The 19,826-nt window shown below is 42.4% G+C and overlaps 2 protein-coding genes across 4 annotated transcripts; one reads left to right on the plus strand and one right to left on the minus strand.

The window, feature by feature from the left end:
• Positions 1-9,820: 9,820 nt before the first annotated feature.
• Positions 9,821-12,935, plus strand: LOC133917652 (myb family transcription factor MOF1-like). The gene is made up of 6 exons (XM_062361531.1): positions 9,821-10,102; positions 10,228-10,304; positions 10,442-10,478; positions 10,953-11,043; positions 11,149-11,383; positions 12,608-12,935. The coding sequence occupies exons 1-6, from the start codon at positions 9,961-9,963 to the stop codon at positions 12,869-12,871; spliced, it is 846 nt and encodes a 281-aa protein (XP_062217515.1). The 5' UTR covers positions 9,821-9,960; the 3' UTR covers positions 12,872-12,935.
• A 775-nt stretch (positions 12,936-13,710) lies between these two features.
• On the minus strand, positions 13,711-18,439 carry LOC133919491 (uncharacterized). 3 transcript variants are annotated; one of them, XM_062363894.1, is made up of 8 exons: positions 18,131-18,439; positions 17,347-17,393; positions 16,688-16,832; positions 16,368-16,560; positions 15,759-15,885; positions 15,182-15,358; positions 14,864-14,946; positions 14,164-14,302 (listed from the first exon to the last, which is right to left on the minus strand). In XM_062363894.1, the coding sequence occupies exons 1-7, from the start codon at positions 18,354-18,356 to the stop codon at positions 14,893-14,895; spliced, it is 969 nt and encodes a 322-aa protein (XP_062219878.1). In that variant the 5' UTR covers positions 18,357-18,439; the 3' UTR covers positions 14,164-14,302; positions 14,864-14,892. The 3 variants fall into 3 exon arrangements, with proteins under 3 accessions (XP_062219877.1, XP_062219878.1, XP_062219879.1); XM_062363895.1 differs by having other exon boundaries at positions 14,864-14,925; positions 18,131-18,438; XM_062363893.1 differs by lacking the exon at positions 14,864-14,946 and having other exon boundaries at positions 13,711-14,302; positions 18,131-18,436.
• Between the last annotated feature and the right edge of the window lie 1,387 nt (positions 18,440-19,826).

Consider the following 19,826-nt stretch of genomic DNA (forward strand, 5'->3'; position numbering starts at 1 on the left):
TCCCATCCATCCAATTCTTTCCTGCATGCATGAAGATTTGGATGTTTTGTCACGCATTCTTGTCACCCCTCTCTTCTCTGAAATTGCAGCACCTTGGTCTCTCTTCCACAAGCATTATCCCGCCGACTTCACCTTCGCCAACAGTCACAACCTTAGCAAAGAACTTTGGGTAAATCTCTAGGTTTCCATGGTAGCAATGCACGTTTTAGCTCAGTTTTGGATGGGTTTGTGAGTTGCAAATTGAAGAATAGTGAAGCATCATCGTGTTCTTGAGGCAATGGAGCTAGAAGGAATGTTTGGTTGAGTAGAGCTAGCGTTCGTGCTTTTGGAGTAGGTGAGTTAAGTTTAGAACCAATGCTTTAGTGCCTATATATGCTTATATGGGTTGGGTCGAGACATGGAAATTGAACCGACCTTGGTTCCTTCACGAAGTTAGGCAATCTGGAAGGATCGGAAGTTCTAATTTTGTATCGGAACTTCCGGTTAAACTCGAGTTAACCCAACCGAGAGCCTCATTTTTGTACAAGTCCAAAGTATCTGACCAACACCGGAAGTTCCGACCCTAATACCGGAACTTCCAATTTAAGTAGAATTTGCCAACCTAAGAACTCGTGTCCATAACAAAACCCAGAGAAGCTGACCAGATCTGAAGTTCTGATCTTTTATATACCAGAACTTTAGATTAAATAAACATTGCTAACCGAGAGCCCATATTTTCAAAGGTTCGGAAGGTCCGATCGATCAGAAGTTCTAACTTCTAGGCCAGAAGTTCCAATTTAAGTCCGAAGTTTTGACCTTTAGTCGGAAATTTCGATGTTACCCAGATCGTAAACTTCTTTGTTCTTTTGTGTGTTATTTACTCTTAGCTTATTGTATTGCATCCTCATTCTTTACGCATCATGTGGCATATCTCATTGCACCTCATTATTGCTCATTGCATTGCATGCGCTTTTCTTTAGAGAACGAAGGACCGGAGTGTGACGCGGGAGTGATCGAGGGCAATCCAGATTTTGTGACTGTTAATTGTGAAGCTAAGTAGCAAGGCAAGTATCTAAGCATACTCTACCTAGTACTTTGGGTCATGTGAAGTCTAATGTGATAAACTACGCTTTATGTATGTTTGCATGTAGTGAATCAATGTTGGGTTTTCTGGGTAGATCCTATTTGTTGCACTACCTTACCTTAGCGTTGTTTATCTCTTGATCCATTGTAACCTGGGTTGTTCTTTGTGTGATAGTCAACCGAAAAATGAACACGATGTGCTTAGTCATGCATAGGTCCTCGGTAGAAGTCGAGCGGTGGTTCAATCATCATTCACGAGCTTAGAGATTACTTATTATTCACTAAGATAATGATGATGGAGGAATGTGTAAGTTAGTGAGGATGAGGCAAAGTTCGAGTGGGCAATAGGGATGGCTCAAGAAGGGAGTCTCGGATGCTATAGGACCACTTGAATCGATTAAGCATCAACTGTTGGTACAGTTTGCTTTAGCATTTTCTTTACTTACCACATGTCGATATAATGGTAAGACAAACGGAATACCTTATATAGCTGTGATCTTTTGGTGTGCGAGTCTCAGGTGGTTTCTGCATAATAGGCTTGTAAGGGGTATCTAGTTTACTCGGGGAGTAGTTCTAGATGACCTTCGCAAGTCGAGGTGCATGTTTAAATGGTTGGACTTATTTGGAAAAGGTTGTCACGAGTACCCCTTGTGTGGACTTTAGCGGGTTGCACAAGCCGAATAGTCCTCATATCATGTGGGAAAAAGGGAGTACATCCTGCAGGTTGTAACATCAATTCAAATTATCATGCTCTCGGTTATGAGCATATTTTTGTCTATTTGCATCAATCGTAGAGTTTTGATATTGGGAAGTGGTGATGGTATGTTGGGAAATAGATGATGATATAGATGTTAAGTTGAGATGGTTCTAATGGCAGATATGATATGTTGATAATCTCATGATAGAAGGGTTTTGACTAGATCATAGAAGCCCATACTTGAGTCGAAATCACTTTTGCATTATAAATTTATTTGATCTTTATGGTTGATTCCTTGCAATGCATTCTCCTTGGAATTAGGTTATTATTATCAAGTACCCAATATGTATTAAGTCTTACAAGTATATTCGTACTCATGTTGCTTGTTTGATTTTCAGGTGATGAAGAAATAGTTTTTGGTTACTTCACGCCTGCTGATGTTGGCAGCGGGCAAGAGTAGCGTCATCTACTCGGGAGATGTCTTTTTGGGTGGTGCTTATGGGCACATAGCACTACCCATATTTTGTCATTCTTATGTTGTTTTTCCGCTATGTAGTGACTCTAACCCACTAGGAGATGAAACTAACTCCTATCCTCCTAGTGTTCGTTATGTAAATTATTGTGAAAATTGTAATCACTTAAAGACTTGTAATTTAAATTTATTACTCACTCTTTATTATGTCTTGTTATGGTGAAGCATGTTGTAAAGATATGTGTTCAGATCTTGGGCATAATACATATACCGGGACTACTAGGATGGTATTCTAGTTAATCGTTGTAGTCATGATTATGTAAATGATTGATTTAATGATTAAGTATAATACTATTTGGATAGTGACCCACACGAACCTCATCTGAATTGCCTTCATCTTCTTCCTCCAAGTCTTGTTGTAGCTCATAGTATACTTGTACTCCTTCTCAATTTGTCTGATTATGAACTCTAGTTCGTAGTTTAGATTGTTCACAATCGGGAAGTACATCACTTTCGTGACAAAGGCTGGGGTGATGTTCATGTGGTTGGGCTCAAGTTCTTCCATCGTACATGTGTGGACGATCACAATCAACACATCTCAATACTCAACCCACTTCCCTTTGAAGTCGTGCACCCGCCACGGGCAACCCTCCTTTACACACTTGGCATCATATTCCTTCTTGCTTGACTTGACAACATAAAACTGTCATCGATGTGATGTCACCCATTGAGTTACAGCATCCTTCATGGCTTCACTGGTAGGATACCTAGCACCCTGGGTCACCTCATTCTACGTATACTCTTAGGCCACCTAATTCCTCTCATTGACCACAAGATTGTTAAAGTTAGTATTGTTTCAGTTTGCAGGAACAGGAGCAGCGTCCTCATCATCTAATATGTCATACTCAGTAGATTCATCAACCTCAAGATCATCCCACTCCATCTGTTTAATTAGAGAAGGGATTCGTTCCCCCTAGTCTACCTCACTAGTTAGTTCAGTCAGATAATTCGATAAATGTGCACCATCTGAATCAACATCCTCATCATACTTTTCCTCACCACCCTCCTCCTCTGTGTACTCCCTACCCTGCATCTTCCCAATTGTCTTCTTATTTTTCTATTGCACAAGAAACATAGGAGATCAACCTCTGTGCACAACATCCTGTAGGTACCTCTTTCACACTTTATCTTTCCTGAGCGGGTACACCTCCCAGTACACACTATCTCTCACTTTGTTACCCACAATACTAATGGTCACCTCTTGAACCTCGAGATCTCTTTCGAAACCCTGCATCAACCAGGCGTACAAGTGTTCGACACTTTTGTGCATAGGTCTGGAGATACCCTTGTCCATTAACTGAAATACGGGTAATACTACCCCTTCTAGACCATAACTATTTCACTATCCCTATAAAAAAAATCATAAACTGTCATATATCCGACATACCTGCCAACCATCCAAAAAAAAAACCTAATATTATTATGATAGAACAAAATTAATTATATAAACTACATCTACAATAGAAAATTCATTACAAACATAGCCCAACATATAATCTATACTGCAACAAAATATTTCCTAGTCGCTACATTAGTCACCTCTAGATCCGGCATCTACCACATTAATTATGACTACACTATGTCTAGATCCTACATCTAATACCTAATATATGTCTAAATACTAAAAATATAGGTACAAACAGGATCTAGCTGCTAAACTAATTTAATCCTGATTCTAAAACTAGATCTACATTCTAACTACGTCTAATGACTATCCTACTAGGTTTGTAAAAGAATCCTATATCTAACATCTAAACTATGTCAAAATCTAGCACTAGTGACTATCCTACCAGATTTGTTACAAAATCAGAGAAAAAATGTATCTCTTTTCTCCTGCAGAGCTTCATCGTAAAATTTTCCCTCCCCCTCCTCTCTTCCCTCTCCTCTCCTCCCTCCCTCTCAGCTCAGCTAGAATCAAATGATGGCTGACATCGACAGGGCCAACACGGCCAAAATATATACCCAAGGATCTCACCTATTGAACAAGCAAGACATTTTGGGTGGACCCACCCGGCGTCGTGTCCACAAAGTTCTCGCACATTCAGCAAGCGAGATGAAGTTCTCACCCACTGAACGAACAAGACGTAGCTTTCTTCGGTTATTTAATGTGCTGACTGTTGGAGCCCACAAGGCTTCGCCTATTCGACGAGTGAGATCTTGTTCTCACCCATTAAACAGGCAACGATAACCTATGCCTGTTATTTTCTTAAAAAGGACATGTATTCTTAAAAATAATATATATATACACACACATAAATTCTCGGGAGTGCACAGCAGCAGCGAAGGAGAGTCCATCTTTTTGTGGGCTTCGGTCTCCTTCCGCTCGACCATGTTCTGCTTATTTGACGGCCCATTACTGTGGCATCGGGAGGAAATATTTTATTTTTACATTTTTTAAATCTAAAGATACAAGTATATGTGCTCCTTCCACGTCTGACGGCATATTTAAAAATAAAAAATATTACATTCTAATGATCTCAAAATTTAAAAACTATTAAAATATTTATAAAAAATTTTAAAAAAATCTATAACGTAGATGATACTAACATCCGGCTCTCGAAATATAAATAATAAAAAAGTTTTGCAGCTGGCACACAAGCTGCTGAGCCACTAGACGGGATCAACAGCCCATCGAAACAGAACATGGGCTTCGGTGGTGACAGATCAGCCCAGCCCAGTCCAGCACGTGCAAGGGCAGGAGCAGCACATCACTCAGCAGCCCATCTCGATGTTGCCTCTTAAACCCAATCCCTCTTCCCTCAGCCCATCGAAACAGAGCAGTGGCACGGTGGATGTGGAGGATCTCTTCTTGAATGCTTGGTTCCCCGGTGAACCCCTGGACTGCTTGCTGACCCCGCGTAGCTCGATGGAACGAAAAAATTTAAGACTCTTTACTGAAAAACCTTTACGATATTTTGTTTATGTCATCTTTAATCTAACGGTTGGTACGTGTAACTGAGAGAAAAGAATAGCACATATAACATATATAAGAGAGTATCTTTCTAGAAGACCGAATCTTGTAGAATTTCCTTACTATAGCAGCTTGAGTATCCAATAATGGCTGGCATCCCCTTGAGATCTGCCGGGATACGCTTCGCCAAAAAAGGGGTGGCTGCTTCTGCCTGATACAGGTGCCGTGCTACTGCTATGCTGGAAGATCTCCTTTTCAATGCTTGGTCCCCTAGGTAGTGAACCTCTGCACTGACTGATGTGGTTGCGGGAGGCAGCAGCGGGGGCAACGGAGAGTCAGAAACGTACATAATCACATAACTCCTGTTAGCAAGCTGCGAGTAAGTGCACCCTGGCTTGGCTTCAGTAATGACCGAATTCCCCTTGAGATCTGCTAGGATACGCATCGCCGAGCGTACGTACGTGCTAGCTGCGTCCGCCTGATCGCCCAGGCGGCAGCCCTCGCTCGGCTCGCAGCCATACCATACCCATATGCTAGAATCAGTCCGTGCAGATGCGGGGCAGGCATTAACCCAGGTTGCAGACGATGGCATGAGGCTACGTACACGAGAGCTGCCTGCAGCGACGCGATTCTTCCATGCATGCGATTCGCGACATGATGACATCGTGCGAGTGTTACGGCGGGTGGAGACATCGATCGAGTGGCCAAAGAGAGATGGAGTATCACAAGGGTCAAGGGCAACGTACGTACTGGGATATGCTAGCTACAGGCACGGAGACGAGCCACTTTTACGCAACGACTAGCTGGTCTATTACTTTACAGGCAGGGCCCAGGTGAATGAATATACACATATACTGTACATCCTGGTACACCCCGGGCCAACTTGTGTGCCCTCGCCTAACACAACCGGCCCAACACAGCTTAAGTGTGCCCACGCCAAAGGCTGCCACGTGCCCCACGCCTCGCCCGCCACATGTCATCATAGCGCTGTTCAGCAGTTGTTATTTACTAATTCTTTAGTAATTTTCTAATTTAAAAGTTTCAATAGTTATCAGTAGTTTTATTCAGTAATTATGTCAATAGTTGTTTAATAGTTTTAAATTATAGTAAATTTGTTCAGTTCTTTACGTTAATAGTGTTAGTAATTTGCTCAGTAGTATTAGTAGTTTTGTTCAGTAGCCTCGGTTGATACTACTAACAAAAATTACTATAACTTGAAACTATTGAACATTAATGAGTGAAAATTAATGACACTATTGAATAACTACTGAGCACTACTGAATAACTACTGGGCAACTACTGAGCAACACCTACTGGACAACTATCGATACCTACTAGGCGGGGCAGGCACGGCTGCAAGCAGGTGCAGGAGTGGGTGCGCCATCTGGTTGGTGCGGGCGGGCTGCTGTTGGCGCGGGTGGGTTGGGCTGGACGAGGTGCTAAATAGCTATTTGAGGATCTGTTTTGGTGAGTTATCTTAATATATACTCTCATCAGTTGTAAATACTTGTCGTTTGGAGTAGAATTTGGTCAAATTCTTAAAACTTTGATTGTAAATAGCTTCCAAAATATTTAATTTAGAAACATAAAAATCATATATATAGATCTATCTTGAAAAATACTTTCATAATATTATATTTTTATTAGATATTATAACTATATCTTAATAAAAAATAATTGTCAACGTTGCATATTAAAAACCTAAAAAATCAAAAGAGACAAGTATTTATGACCGAATGGAGCATATATATACATAAACACACACATACACATACAACATAATAAGGATTTGTTTGATAGCAGTTCTAAGAATTTTTGGAGCAAGATATCCGTAGCTCTAGAAATGTCATAAAGTGTACGATGAGGATGTTTTGGTAAGTCATCTTATTAACATTCTGGATTAAAAATATATACTTAAATCATTAGATATTTATTTATAAACACCAGATTAGATAAATCTAGGAGACAAAACTCTGACAAACAATGTCTAAACCTAGAAGAAGAGATCTCCCTCCAACCTCTTTTCTCATCCGAGCTTACTCTCGCAGCCTACGGTGCGTCAGCGTGTGCTTCTATGCAACTTTGCTTCTGCCGCTAGGGAAAGCGTATGCAGGAAGAGGGGAGGCAGGTCGGCAGGTAAAAAGAAGTGAGCACGGGTAGGATCGATGCTCGGTGCTCACTGCCCTTGCAGAGTTGCAGTTATCCGTTCGGGCTCCAAACTCTGTTCCTCACCGTCTTGTTCTTCTCCCTTCTCTGGAAATCATGCATGAATAGAAAGGGGGCGTTTGTTATCTTCTTTGTTATGTCCACTGTGTACATCGTCTGGTCAAAGGCTCAAAGGTGAAATTAATCACCAACAGAAAGAGAAAAGACCTCAAGGGCGAAGTTTTTAAATATGCAAAATACGCACATTGCACGTTCCAAAAAAAAAGGACTATTTCCGACTCGTCTAGTGTCATTTGCTATATTTATTTTACTTCGAGGATATGCACCCATCACTACAAGATCTATAAGATTATCCGAGTGTATTTTTATGAGTGACCCATGGTTATTATCTTTCTTTAAAGTTTTCCTCAAATCCTCAAATAGTTGTGGGTTTTCTAGTTAATTTGGACATTTTCCGATTGTCATCTACTAAATGGCCAACGGTGACCTTTTATTGAGAATTATTGATCGGTGAGTTTTTGTTGCAAAATAGTTTTCACCCTCGGAAAATATCCAAATTAGACTAAAAACTCTCTACCACTTAGAAAATTTCTACAGAAAGATAATAATCGTCTCACATTAGGGAAAAAAACACTTGAGAAATCTTGTAGTGCATGCATCACTTCGTTTCGGAAAGAGAGAGAGAGAGAGAACAAGGCGAAATTCTCTAGTGCCTACAGCCATGCATCCACTTCGATCTAATGTACTCCTTTTAGTATTGGACAAAGGCACAGATCGATCGGGCAGTCGGGCTTGTACACTTCTCCAAGGCTTGTGCAGCCAAAAACTGTGAAGGAAACGCCGCTTGCGACTTGTGAATTGTGATAGCTGTAACACTACTGCAACGAGAAAGCTAAGACAGAATCGAGTAAAAGACCCTGCATGCAGCATCCCGTTTATCCTTAACGGGACAGGACAAGATCCGTGTTCATCCTGTTTGCATTGCATGCACACAGCTGCCGTACCATTTATGACATTGCAAGTTTGCAACACGACTGGAATTTTGGTTTTGGTCCTTTTTATTTTCTTCTCCAGGTGGTAATATAAAAGCGGAGCCTTTAGTGCTGTCCGTGCGTTTCTTTTTTTTTTTTAGTTGCTACTGAACAATAATGGTCTTGTTTTTTCTTCAAGTGCTAGATTATGCTTAACCTGAAGCATATATATATAATCACCATGCATGTGTCAACTGCAATGTATATGTATAATCACGGCTGGTTCTGAGATTTCAGTTGTCCGGGGCGAAACTAAAAGTGAGGCCCATTGAATATAAATATTAAAATATTTATATATTAATTACAAAGATAATATTCTGGTAGAGTTCACAAGCATTTACGATAAGCTTAAACAACTTGGAATGCATCTGTTACGGTAAGCTGGAACAAAATTATAGTAAATGTTGAACAAAATTGTGAGGGATCAGAGTACATGCACGTATGCTTGCGTTAATACATACTAGCTAGGTAGAGATACTCATATGCATATGTACAATTTGCTGCGTGCAGCTCTAGTTACTCATCGGTACATACAGCAGTTAGCTTGCAACTATAGTAGCTTTGGAGCTATCTGCTCGCAGATACCAGCACCGCAGTACAAATGCTGGACCCATTGATCATCGGAGCAAGCGGGGACATTTCTATATTTCAACGTGCGATCTCAACAAGGGTCGGATCCATTTGAGGTGAAGTAGAAACTATAGAGCAGAAAAACCAGCGACGAAAACTCTTATGGCAATGGCTGATGCATGTCCTCGATCGAAGCTGCGGGCATGCGGGACGCCTTGGAGTCGTAGTCTCACGGAACGCAAGAAACTAGACTGTATGTACGGAAGAAAACATGAAACAAGCAAACAACCAAATAGACTAGACAGACAGGTCAGTTGAATTTTTATGGACCGGAGGAACCAGACTACTTACGTCATACCGTACGAACTACTAAGCCTAGCTACTACTTTAGACCTAGTTCTTTCTATTGTCGTACGGACTGTTAGGTATATATATTATACACAGATACATGAAGAGGGGCCGCTCGGTTTTTGGGCCCACGGCGGCCACCCCGCTCGACCCCCTCAGAGCCGGCCCTGAGTATAATGTATCTAGGGTGGATCTAGCTTAAAAAATTGAGCAGGAAAATAGGATATAACAGTGATTAGGCATTTATAACTTAAAAAAAATCTAAATTCACTAAAGTTCACTAAAAACAAGAATTTGAGCTAGCCTGTGCCGTATGCGCGTTTTCTGGGTTCTGCGGTACTCTGACCTAACTGAATCCTGCTAATGATGGCCATCTCTCGTGACGCGTGGGATCACTAGGCGGCTGCTGCGCTAACCCTGTAGTCTATAGTCTACTAGTCTAGACACGCCCAACGATATATAGACAACCCGACAGTCAGGCGGTCAGGCCCTGAAACAGACCACGAGGGGGAGGAGCGAAGCAGTGGAGATAGCTAGCAACGCAGTGAGGCGCGCGCGCGACCACGCCACGCCACGCCACCACGGGAGAGAGAGTTAGCTAGGGAAGAAGAGATTGAAGGCTTGCCGGTTGAGGGAGAGCGAGATGGCCGGTGGCGCCGCCGGCGGTGGGAGGAGCGGGGCGGCGACGAGGAGGTACAGCAGGTCCAAGGTGCCCAGGCTGAGGTGGACCAGCGAGCTCCACCACAGCTTCGTCCGAGCCGTCGACTGCCTCGGTGGGCAAGACAGTACGTTCCCTTCTCCCAGAGCTTCTTGGTCGCGCGCGTGTTCTTGACGTTCTTGTGGATGTGTTCACATCTTTGTTTCCTCGCTCTCATGCATGCGTGCTCGTGGTGATCGATGCTGGATGCAGAAGCTACTCCTAAGCTCATTCTCCAGCTCATGGACGTTAGAGGGCTCACCATTGCTCATGTCAAGAGCCACCTTCAGGTCAGTTTCTTCAGACCTTAACACGTATATATCATAGGGATATGCTTCATCAGCTGTCGTTATTATACATCTTCTCTTGAAGCTAAGAATTAATGTGCATGTACGTAACTCAAGCTATTTTTGCTCTTGGTAAACAGATGTACAGAAGTTCATGGCATGATACTGGAAAGAAAGGTGGGTGTGTCTGTGTGGGTGTGTGTGTGTGTGTGAGAGAGAGAGAGAGAGGGAGATTCCTTGTCCTTATCCATTCCTCTTACTCCCGATTCAATTTCTTATCAGGGCAATCTTCTTAGTTCTCCCCGACGCTGTAGCTTCTTTCTTGGGATTTGGATTAGATCAAGTTACAATATAATTCAATAATATTTACTCTATTGTCTGAAGGTCAGCGAGAGATATTCTGAAGCATGATCATGCCTAGCACAGAAAACACTGAACATTCCTAATACTAACAGCAATGGTCATTTGCAAGATTACACTGTCATGCATGCATGTGGTCTGCAGCAGTCGCTCACTTTATTAGGTTGGCACATGTCTGATGCTAACTAAAAGCCAAACCACCTTTTTACTGCCCTAATCCTGCACATGTATGCTGCTAATGGAAAGCCAAGCCACCTTTACTTTCTCTTATCTTTTTCATGTTACCATCAGAGATGATGCAGCCACAGCTAGTACATCTGAAGCACTCATTCACCGTTGATGAGGGAGGCCCCAAAGAGTTCATGTGCCCACCCATGAAAAGGTTTTTTCTTCCTCTGCTGCTTTTATTCCTACTATTCCAACACTGCTCGAATAAAAAAGATTTCCCTAATCTTTGGCATGCATTTTTGCCTCTTTGGATGAACAGGGCAAAGGTAGGGACAGAAGTCACAGAAGCTGCAGCCACACTCGAAAGCATGCAGGGGAACAGTGACATGGGGGCTCTTGGCACCGCGCACTGCGGCGATGATTACATGCAAGCAATGGCCATGGGTAGGAGGAGGATAAGCGAGGGCCTCGGATGGCAGAGGGATGCTGTTGCTTCTACCCTGCAAGAACTGGGATTCTGGGTGCGAGGATCTGAGCCTTTCAAGGTACACCAGGTAAAAAGAAAAGTTACTGAAAAGAAGTATTGTGAGAAAAAGAAAAGGCTTATCAAAAGAAGATCTCTCTCTCTCTCTCTCTCTCTCTCTCTCTCTCTCTTGTCTTAACTGCTTTCCCACCCTGATCTTTCTCTTCACATGTCTCGCTAGTCTCGTCTGCCTTCCTTTACTACTGCAACGTGGACATGATAAGCCATTGTGTTCACGACTTCACGTAGTTGAAAGGCTATGGTGTTGGGTGCAGTCCGGCAACAGGAGTCTTCTCGAACTCCTAGCCTTGTATTGCTTTCCTTCCATATTGTTCCCTCGTACTACTAGTTGTCAGGCTTTGCTTCTCCTTAGGTCGCGCTTATGTATTCGTATAATATCTTGAAGATGTAACCTGCTGCTCCAACTCGCTTTGGTGCGGTGGTGTGGTCGTCTGTAACTTCTTCTTCCTTTTAATGAAACAACATGCTCAGTGAGTTCTCGAAAAAAACGTAGTTGAAAGGCTTACACCCCTAGTTTTCATTAGTCTCTGCTGTGATTCTTGAGAAAATGATTTCTTTGCAGAATTCTCCTATATGCTAGCATCCTAGCATTATCTGGGGCTGCAGCAGGAAGCATTGCCGAGTATTCTCAACTCTTTGACTGACCTAACTATAGGATGTTCAAATCAGCTCTTCTCTTTGACTGGCATTCTGATCCGAGCCAGAAATGGCGGAAACCGGTGGCTGTTATAGTAGTAGTGGTACTGTTGCTAGTACCAGCAGAGTGCCAGAAATGACTCTTGAGAGCCATGAGGCAATCCTTCGGCTCATCGACAATGATATGTCAAAAGAAGTGGCTTTTGCAGTACTCGATCGGTTCCAACCCTGCAGCTGCACGCAGTAGTGCCATGATGGCGGCGATGGTGCAGTGCAGATGTTGAAAGAACAAGCCCATTAAAGCTTCTCTGGTTGCCTTGCTCTGGCTGAAGAGAAGGGGAGCAAAGACGACCAGTGTACCGTTTGCTTCTGAAGCACCTGAGTGCTGTAGGTTCTTGTCGTACCGCTGTTGATCCATGCAGTTCCACTGCAAAGAAATGATCTCAAGCAGGATCGATTCTTATAGAAACTAGTTGCACCTTATTGCAGTCAAAAATTGCCATCGTGTTGTATTTTCTAATAAATTTACCAACTTAACTTAGACGAAATAAATCTACCAACTTGATCCTTCTAACTGCTACATACATGGTTTCAACAGATTAGCAGGCCCATACCAGATCATCTCAGCCCTGTGATGAGGCAGCTATATTCCAAGGACATCAACTTTGAAAACAGACGCTTCCTGTTCAGCAGCGCAACTAGAGGTGAAGCAGCCAGTGTCTCCTCCTGGCCCAGTGAAGGCAGCTGCGTCCTCTCGTCGCCGTCGTCGATGAGCTTCAGTGGATGCTCGGGACCGTCAGGCGGCTGCTTTGCCGGACAGAGACTTAACCTGGACCTTTCCCTTTCAATATGTGGATCATGACTTAATCATTGTGCTGAGTATTGTAGATGAGTCTCATCCATGTTGCCTGTCGCTTGTATTTCATCCCCCCCCCCCCCCTAGAGATGTAGTTTCTTCTGGATACCACTAGCTAGTAACATGCCCCAAATTGAGCAGTAATTAGTTGTCTCGAACTAAGCGCCTTAACTAAGATCCTAGGAATGACAGTTTACAAGTTCCATTGTACCGAAGTGGTAAAGGCAACTTTCCGCTGTTTTGCAGAGCTTGAAAATTGACGAAGTCATCACATGTGTTTACCATTGGAAAAAAATATATCTTAGTAAGATAGTAAATCTAAGATTTAATCTTTAATGGGTAGGAGGTATATCCAGTTCACCACCCCCAAGCCAAGGTTGAGTCGTAAAAGAACAGCTGATATGCTTAATTTCAGGCCTGTATATACTAGCAATGTAATCAGGAGTCATGGCTATGCATTATGTTCCCCTCTTTCTCTCTCTGCTGGAAGAAAACACAGAATGATTAAAACATCAGTCAGCTCATGTGCGCGCGTGACTGCGTGTGTCGTCTCGTCCGTTTGAGTTGGCGTTTGTTAAAAGCCTAAAAGGCAAGCTTGTCAATACAGACCACCGATCTGCCGGCTGAAGGATCGACAAATCCCATCCTGCATCTGGTCCAAAAAATATACTCGTCAGTTTATGTGTTTGCCTTTGATGCTGCGAAAGGCATGGCATCAATCTCTTTGTCAAAATCAGACCATTTACCACTTCCCAAAAAGCTTGCAGCTGACAGCATCTCATCTCAAGTAAAAATTATTACCATGATGAGCACCACAGTACATTGCAGGGGAAAAGTACGGTGGCTGGAACAAAAGCCATTGCAGAGGCTGCTTCTTCAGCAACATGCATCATGATTTGTGGTTGAAGTGGACACAATTGACAAAGTTCAGAAAACAGTAGAACAGCATCATGTGCAGCGAACTCAGTTTTGACATTTCGGCACGCTAATAAAAACGACAAGAAGCATGCCTCCAAGAACTGGATGAACTCTGCTGCTACAAATTGACCTCCCCAAAGGCAGACAAACAAGTGTTGGTGGGGGCTAAGGATGATACAACGCGTAAGACATCATACAAGTGTCTTCTATGCTTGTTAAACTCGTCTTGACATTGGTCTAAAAAAAAGAAACTCATCTTGATCAAAGAAGGCGTAGGCTGAAGCTACTCTGATACAAATGGCCAGGTGAACAAATTGGACCGTATGCGTCACAGTTACTCTGGTTGGTATCAACAACGCAGGGGGTTCACTTCTTTGCTGCTTTTGCATCCGACACCAAAGACCTGACGCAAAGGCGAGGCTTAGTCGAGATGAGTTCGGCTGGGAGAACGGACACCCCAGCCACCGAAGATCCAAGGGGTACCCCAGAAAGGGGCAGCATCTCTACTAGTACTGCCACCTGGACATTGGGAACATGTCATTCACTTACAAAACCATATTAGTCATAACACACGAATTATTGAGAAATAGTGCAAACTAATGTTCAACTTGACACAGTCTACAAATTATCTCAAACCCCTAGATTTTCCCTATATCTAAAATAACATAAATTTAAAAGTCTAGTTTGGACCTACTTTTTCCTTCCATCTAAAAGAACACAAGAATTTAGTTGGAATTCAAGTGCAAAACAGAAAGATTGCATGAATGACTGTTTTTACTTTTGATGGAACACATGAAAAACACAGGCAGGTGAAAATTTTCATGTTGTTGGACCTCATGTTACATTTCCTCCAAAATTTCTATGGATCTAGGAATGCCATAAAATTTAAAGAGGCGCATTCCTTTGTTCTAAAGGGCCATATAGAAAAAGTTTCGATTGCATAGAACAGATAAATGAAATGTTAAAAGTCTAGTTTTCTGCTACATTTTAAAGCAAAAATAACGGACAAGGTATATGCAGAGAAATAAAAAAAAATTACAATAGATCATAAATTTTGTGGAGTTTCTTCAGGATGCTAACTTTGATGACCAACATTAGCTTAGTAGTGACTAGTGAAATCTGAAATGGTCTTCCGACACACCCTGCATCCAACAAGGAACATGCTGAAATTGCAGTATGTCAGATGTCAATACGTGACCAAACTTTCTCAGCTGTCATCATGATGGAATGGAAAATAGGACCTTAGTTACACTAGTCAGCATTTAAAGCTTCGTTGTTTTCCAATTTGGAGTCTTTGGATTATGGTGCTTTGAAGTTTGAATCCTCCAGTCAGCTGACAAGTAGCTTCGAAAAAGCAAAAGTGCTGTAAATTACTGGGAACGTTTGTGCAAGGTTTACCTCAGGAGATCTAAGATCCACCACTGAGTTCTCAGCGACTGATTTGACAGCAGCAGCAACGACCTTGAAACATTGTTCCCTGTCCATCAAAGCTTGTTGATTCAAACCTTCATTACTTTTCTTCGGCAGCTTCATCTCTGTCTCATCAATTCCTCTTCTATTATACGCAACTGCGAACTTTACCATATGTTAAATTTAATTCATTGAATAATACATTATGATGATGCGATCACTATATTTCCATGAGATACTGCTCAGAATGCTAAACATACTGACATTCCTCGAGATAAGTGCAGTTTTCAACGAAAAGATAATGCAGTAATGTGATGTTAAATAATTAATGATGGTGGAAATGTATAATATTCTAATAGGATAATTTTACTTGCTCGCTACATTAGAAAATTAAGCTGGATACAATTCTAGAAAATCACATGAATCGGTGTATGAGACCTGAAACATAAGGATATCTGCACTAGGGCTTGATAATAAAATTGTAACAGAAAGCTGAATGAATTTAAATCCATTGACTCAATAAAATTAATAGGAAAAAGAAAAGGATAAGTGGTGCAATGTCTACCTTGATAGGCTCATCGTGGTCCTTCTTGCTTCTTAAGAAGTCAAGGAATAACCTCGACACAGTGGCATGTAGTTCTGTTTCTGATAGAACACAAGTTTCCTGAATGGGAAATATGCGGTGACACCATCTGTCCATTCATAGTTTAATAAATTAGGCGACGTAATAATCTTACATTCTCAGCACAAACCTTGGCAGAACCTTAGCTTGATTCTGAAACAAACACTGAACTTCTATATTTCCACTAGAGCTTAAGAATTGGCTTTCGTTACTCCAAAATCTGAACCTCGATTTGCATTTCCAATACTCTGGTCTACACTATATACCATTCAACCTATTACCAGAAATAAGAAAGCAAAGAGCAACATGTTGTACAGAATGATTAAGAAGGAAAAATCAAGAATGTAAATTCAAAATTAAATCAAGGTTGACGATAATTTTTCAAGAAAATACTGTAGAAGAACTGTAATGGGCTAGCATCTTTTTACAGTTCAAGACAATATAGAAAATTCGGAGAACACGTGGTTGTTTCCAACACTTCCAAATGACATCCCCAGCTAATACCAGCAGCAGTTCAAAAGATGAGTTAGTCCAATGAAGTTGGAACCTTACTGTGGAGATTTAAGCTTCCCAGATCTGAGTGAATGAAGCACTTCTTTTAGCATCTGAACAACATGAAAGCCACCACTAGGGAATTTAAAGAAAAGCAAACCGCTTCTTGATAGCTTAACCAGTGAGAGCTTTGAAGTCTTGTCAACATTTTCATTTGTCTTGGACTGAGGTGAATTGGAATCCCCTATGCTGCCTATTATGGTGCCAGAAAATGCACAAGATCAGAAAATAACAGACAGGTAACTGAAACATCATCCAAGCACAACAGCATTGCTACATTTATTGTGCCTATAAAGAAATAAGATATAATTTATACTAACCAGTTGATTCTGGAGCATCATTCTTCCCATTTGTTGCTGATTCTTCTAAATCTTCCGATGTTTCAGAGCACAATTTTCTTCTCTTTGCTGCAATTTTCACATCACATGGTTCCGAGTTTTCTGACAAATGTGCACAACCAATGTACTGAAGGAAAAGACAATAAGAAAACTTTCATGTCAGCATATTTCAACATATAGTGCAAGGAAGTTGCAAAATTGTAAAAGGTCGCAACATATACTACAAGAAAGTAAATGTCACTTAAAAGTTGCACTAATGCATTTAAGTTAATCTGACAAGACTCTATAACTAGGCCAAGTTTCAAAAAGAAACAACCGGATGAAGATGCAAACACAACTCAAAAGTAGCATGAAAGCTTGAACTCTCAAACGAATATCAAGTGAAAAACATATGCACCGAAAGGATAGAACCATTAAGTACTATTAGGTGGGAAAGCATAAGGTCTAACTTCCTTCTTGTGTAGGTTTGAGGGCATGCATCAAATGATGAATGAAATGCCATATAATTTTTAATTTTTAATGCAGCGTTATGAAGATAAATGAAACTGAAAAGGCAAAGTTCTACAGGACAGAATTTCATGCACTAGAATCATCTACCGCCGAATAATAGTTAATATGGAGCAAGACTGATGAGTAATGACCTCTTCAAGAATGGAAATGGCTTCCTTGGTTGCACTTTTCTCACGTTCTGTAAGAAGATGACAATAGCATAAAGTGTGTAAGTATAAGTATATCTACCTACCATCAATATGGATTCTATCTAATTTTTGGCAGTTCAAATTTTCAAAATGGTTCTGCAAATGAATCAGCATTTTTTTTTTTTAAAAAAAATCATCTATCTTCATTGCATCCTTTTCTGTCACTACACGGCAACAACCAGCGGCATAGCACAATGCTCAACACACAAGTACGTAACAACTAATGGTGATCCACCAAGCATAAAAGAATTGAAAATATGTTAAATCCAATCCATTAGTAGTAACAAGGCAACTATATATTCATTCCTGAAATCATGAGAATACTAACTGGCCAATGTATGCTCACTACGCATGCTTAGCAATACGGGTGATACTAGTGCAATCTGGAAATTTCAATTCAAGATATGTCTAATTCGTTTAATTTCATAATAGGACCATTTCGTATGTTGTAATAATGCAGTTTTGCCTTAGAATCACTGCTCATTAGAACTCGAACACAAATGCTAGCATAATGGTAGCTACGTTTTCCCCCTAAAACAAGCTACTTTGGCGCCTCCAATATCCACAACTAACTCTAGTGCTTGGTAGTTGCGACCGCCGCGAGAATCCACGAACGAATCCATGACCGGAAAGTTTCTAATTCGAGCAGTTTACTCCTATATATCTTCAAAACAATCAAACTTGCTAAAATGGAGAAATAAACTCCAAAAGGGGACATGGCACGCACTGATGGGGCAGGTGATGAGGAAGCCTGAGCAGGAGCGGAGGAGGAGGGACCCGGACGCGCGGTAGTCGTAGCGCGGGAGGTTGATCACGGCGGCGTGCTGCTCCCATGGCTGCAGCGCATGGCCGCCGACAGCGGCAGGGGTATCGGCTTCTAGATCCAGAGGCGGCTCGCGGGATGGCGATGGGGCTACGGCTTCGGGATTGGGCTCCTGCTCCGGCGCCGCCATGGGTAAGCGGAGGGCACTGGGACTCTGGGAGAGTTCTGACTAGGAGGACGGGGAGAGTTCTTACTAGGAGGCGCACCCCAAGAAGAACGTAAATGGAACTTCAAAGGCGTACTTTTGTTATTCCGTCAAACAATATTGGAACGTAACCCAGGTCGAAGGCTTACTGTGGAGGTGTGCGGTTAAATTATACACGAGCATCATATCACACCTAGACGATCCAGGCCGTCCAATCTTCCTCCCAACACATCTGACGGTTCCTCCCGCTTACCCTGCCAGGGCCTGCCTCCGTCTCGCCGCGACCTGTGAAGGAATCGCCGTCGCCGCCGCCTCCTTCCGGTTGACGATTCACCAACCACCATTGCTTCACCTCTCCCAGACCGGTCTGGTCGTCTGCGCCATGGTCGCCACCCACAGCTCCTGGGCTTCCTGCGGAAGACGGCGCTGCCGTTGGCGCCTGCCCGGCCGGCCTCCCTCGCCGCTAGTCCCGGTGAGGTCTCCGTACTTCTGCCGCTGCAGCCGAGCTCCGTTGGCTCCGGCAACTTGATCCTAGCGTTCTTCACCAGAGTTTCATGTTGCTTTAAGGTACGATTGAACTTTTCATCCGTAGCTTCAGATTGCTCTTGTGCTCTTGCCTTCAGAACTAAAAAGTGATTATTTTCTTTTCATACAACTACACAAGCAGCTGCAAACTATAGATGGGGTAAAACTTAGAAGAGACGAGTAGCACACTTGCACATCTGTTTGAAGTTTGTCAGAAAAGTTATGTTACCTTAGACCACGTTGATGCTTACAATTTTAGACCTGCCATCAGGCCGTCTCCCCTGCACTTCAGCATGCTTGGTTAATCGCAGGAGACTGCAGGTCGCTGTGGTGGCTGCTGGCTACGTAAAGGAATGCCTCAGTTTGCCGCAAGCCCAAGAGGTTGGTTACAAAATCCTAGCTTCTTGTATCTAAATCCTTGGGTTCATGTTCTGTTATTTGTTTGGAAAACCCCAGCTTTCTTATATCTAAAAAATGGAACCAAATATAGGCTTTGTGACTCGGTTTCATTTAACAAATGGAGCCAGGCATCTTGTGATGTCATGTTAGTCTAAAAAAATCTATCTACATTCGAACTATAATATAGTCACCACTCACCAGTGCTGATTCAGGGCGCTTGCTTGTGTTAATGGTAGAGCTAGGACCTGGGCTGTGGCATTCCTGGGCCGCCCACAGCACGATGTTTTGGCATGGCCCAAAGCACGGCACGGCATGAACACGAGGGCCGTGCTATGCCTAGGATTTTGGTATGGTGGGCGTGCCGGCACGACACGATGGCTTGGGTCGTGCCCGTGCCAGCACGACACGAAAAGGGCACCACACAATCTGCATGATCATGTTCCTATGTTTATCCTCTAATCTCTTCAATACAAAGTGTGAGACACTAAGACCCTGTTTGTTTGGTGAGATATGGTAAGAGATAAATATGTA

This window comes from Phragmites australis, chromosome 5 (assembly GCF_958298935.1).
Source record: "Phragmites australis chromosome 5, lpPhrAust1.1, whole genome shotgun sequence".
NCBI lineage: Eukaryota > Viridiplantae > Streptophyta > Magnoliopsida > Poales > Poaceae > Phragmites > Phragmites australis.

Bases quoted from the DNA above. Each gene is read 5' to 3' on its own strand.
- LOC133917652 (XM_062361531.1), top strand. From the start codon at position 9,961: ATGGCCGGTGGCGCCGCCGGCGGTGGGAGGAGCGGGGCGGCGACGAGG. The intron at 10,479-10,952 runs GTGGGTGTGTCT...TGTTACCATCAG, and splicing joins GCATGATACTGGAAAGAAAG to AGATGATGCAGCCACAGCTA. The intron at 11,044-11,148 runs GTTTTTTCTTCC...TTGGATGAACAG, and splicing joins ATGTGCCCACCCATGAAAAG to GGCAAAGGTAGGGACAGAAG.
- LOC133919491 (XM_062363893.1), bottom strand. From the start codon at position 18,356: ATGGCGGCGCCGGAGCAGGAGCCCAATCCCGAAGCCGTAGCCCCATCG. The intron at 16,561-16,687 runs GTTAGTATAAAT...GCACCATAATAG, and splicing joins TGATGCTCCAGAATCAACTG to GCAGCATAGGGGATTCCAAT. The intron at 15,886-16,367 runs GTAAGGTTCCAA...ATGAATGGACAG, and splicing joins GGGAAGCTTAAATCTCCACA to ATGGTGTCACCGCATATTTC.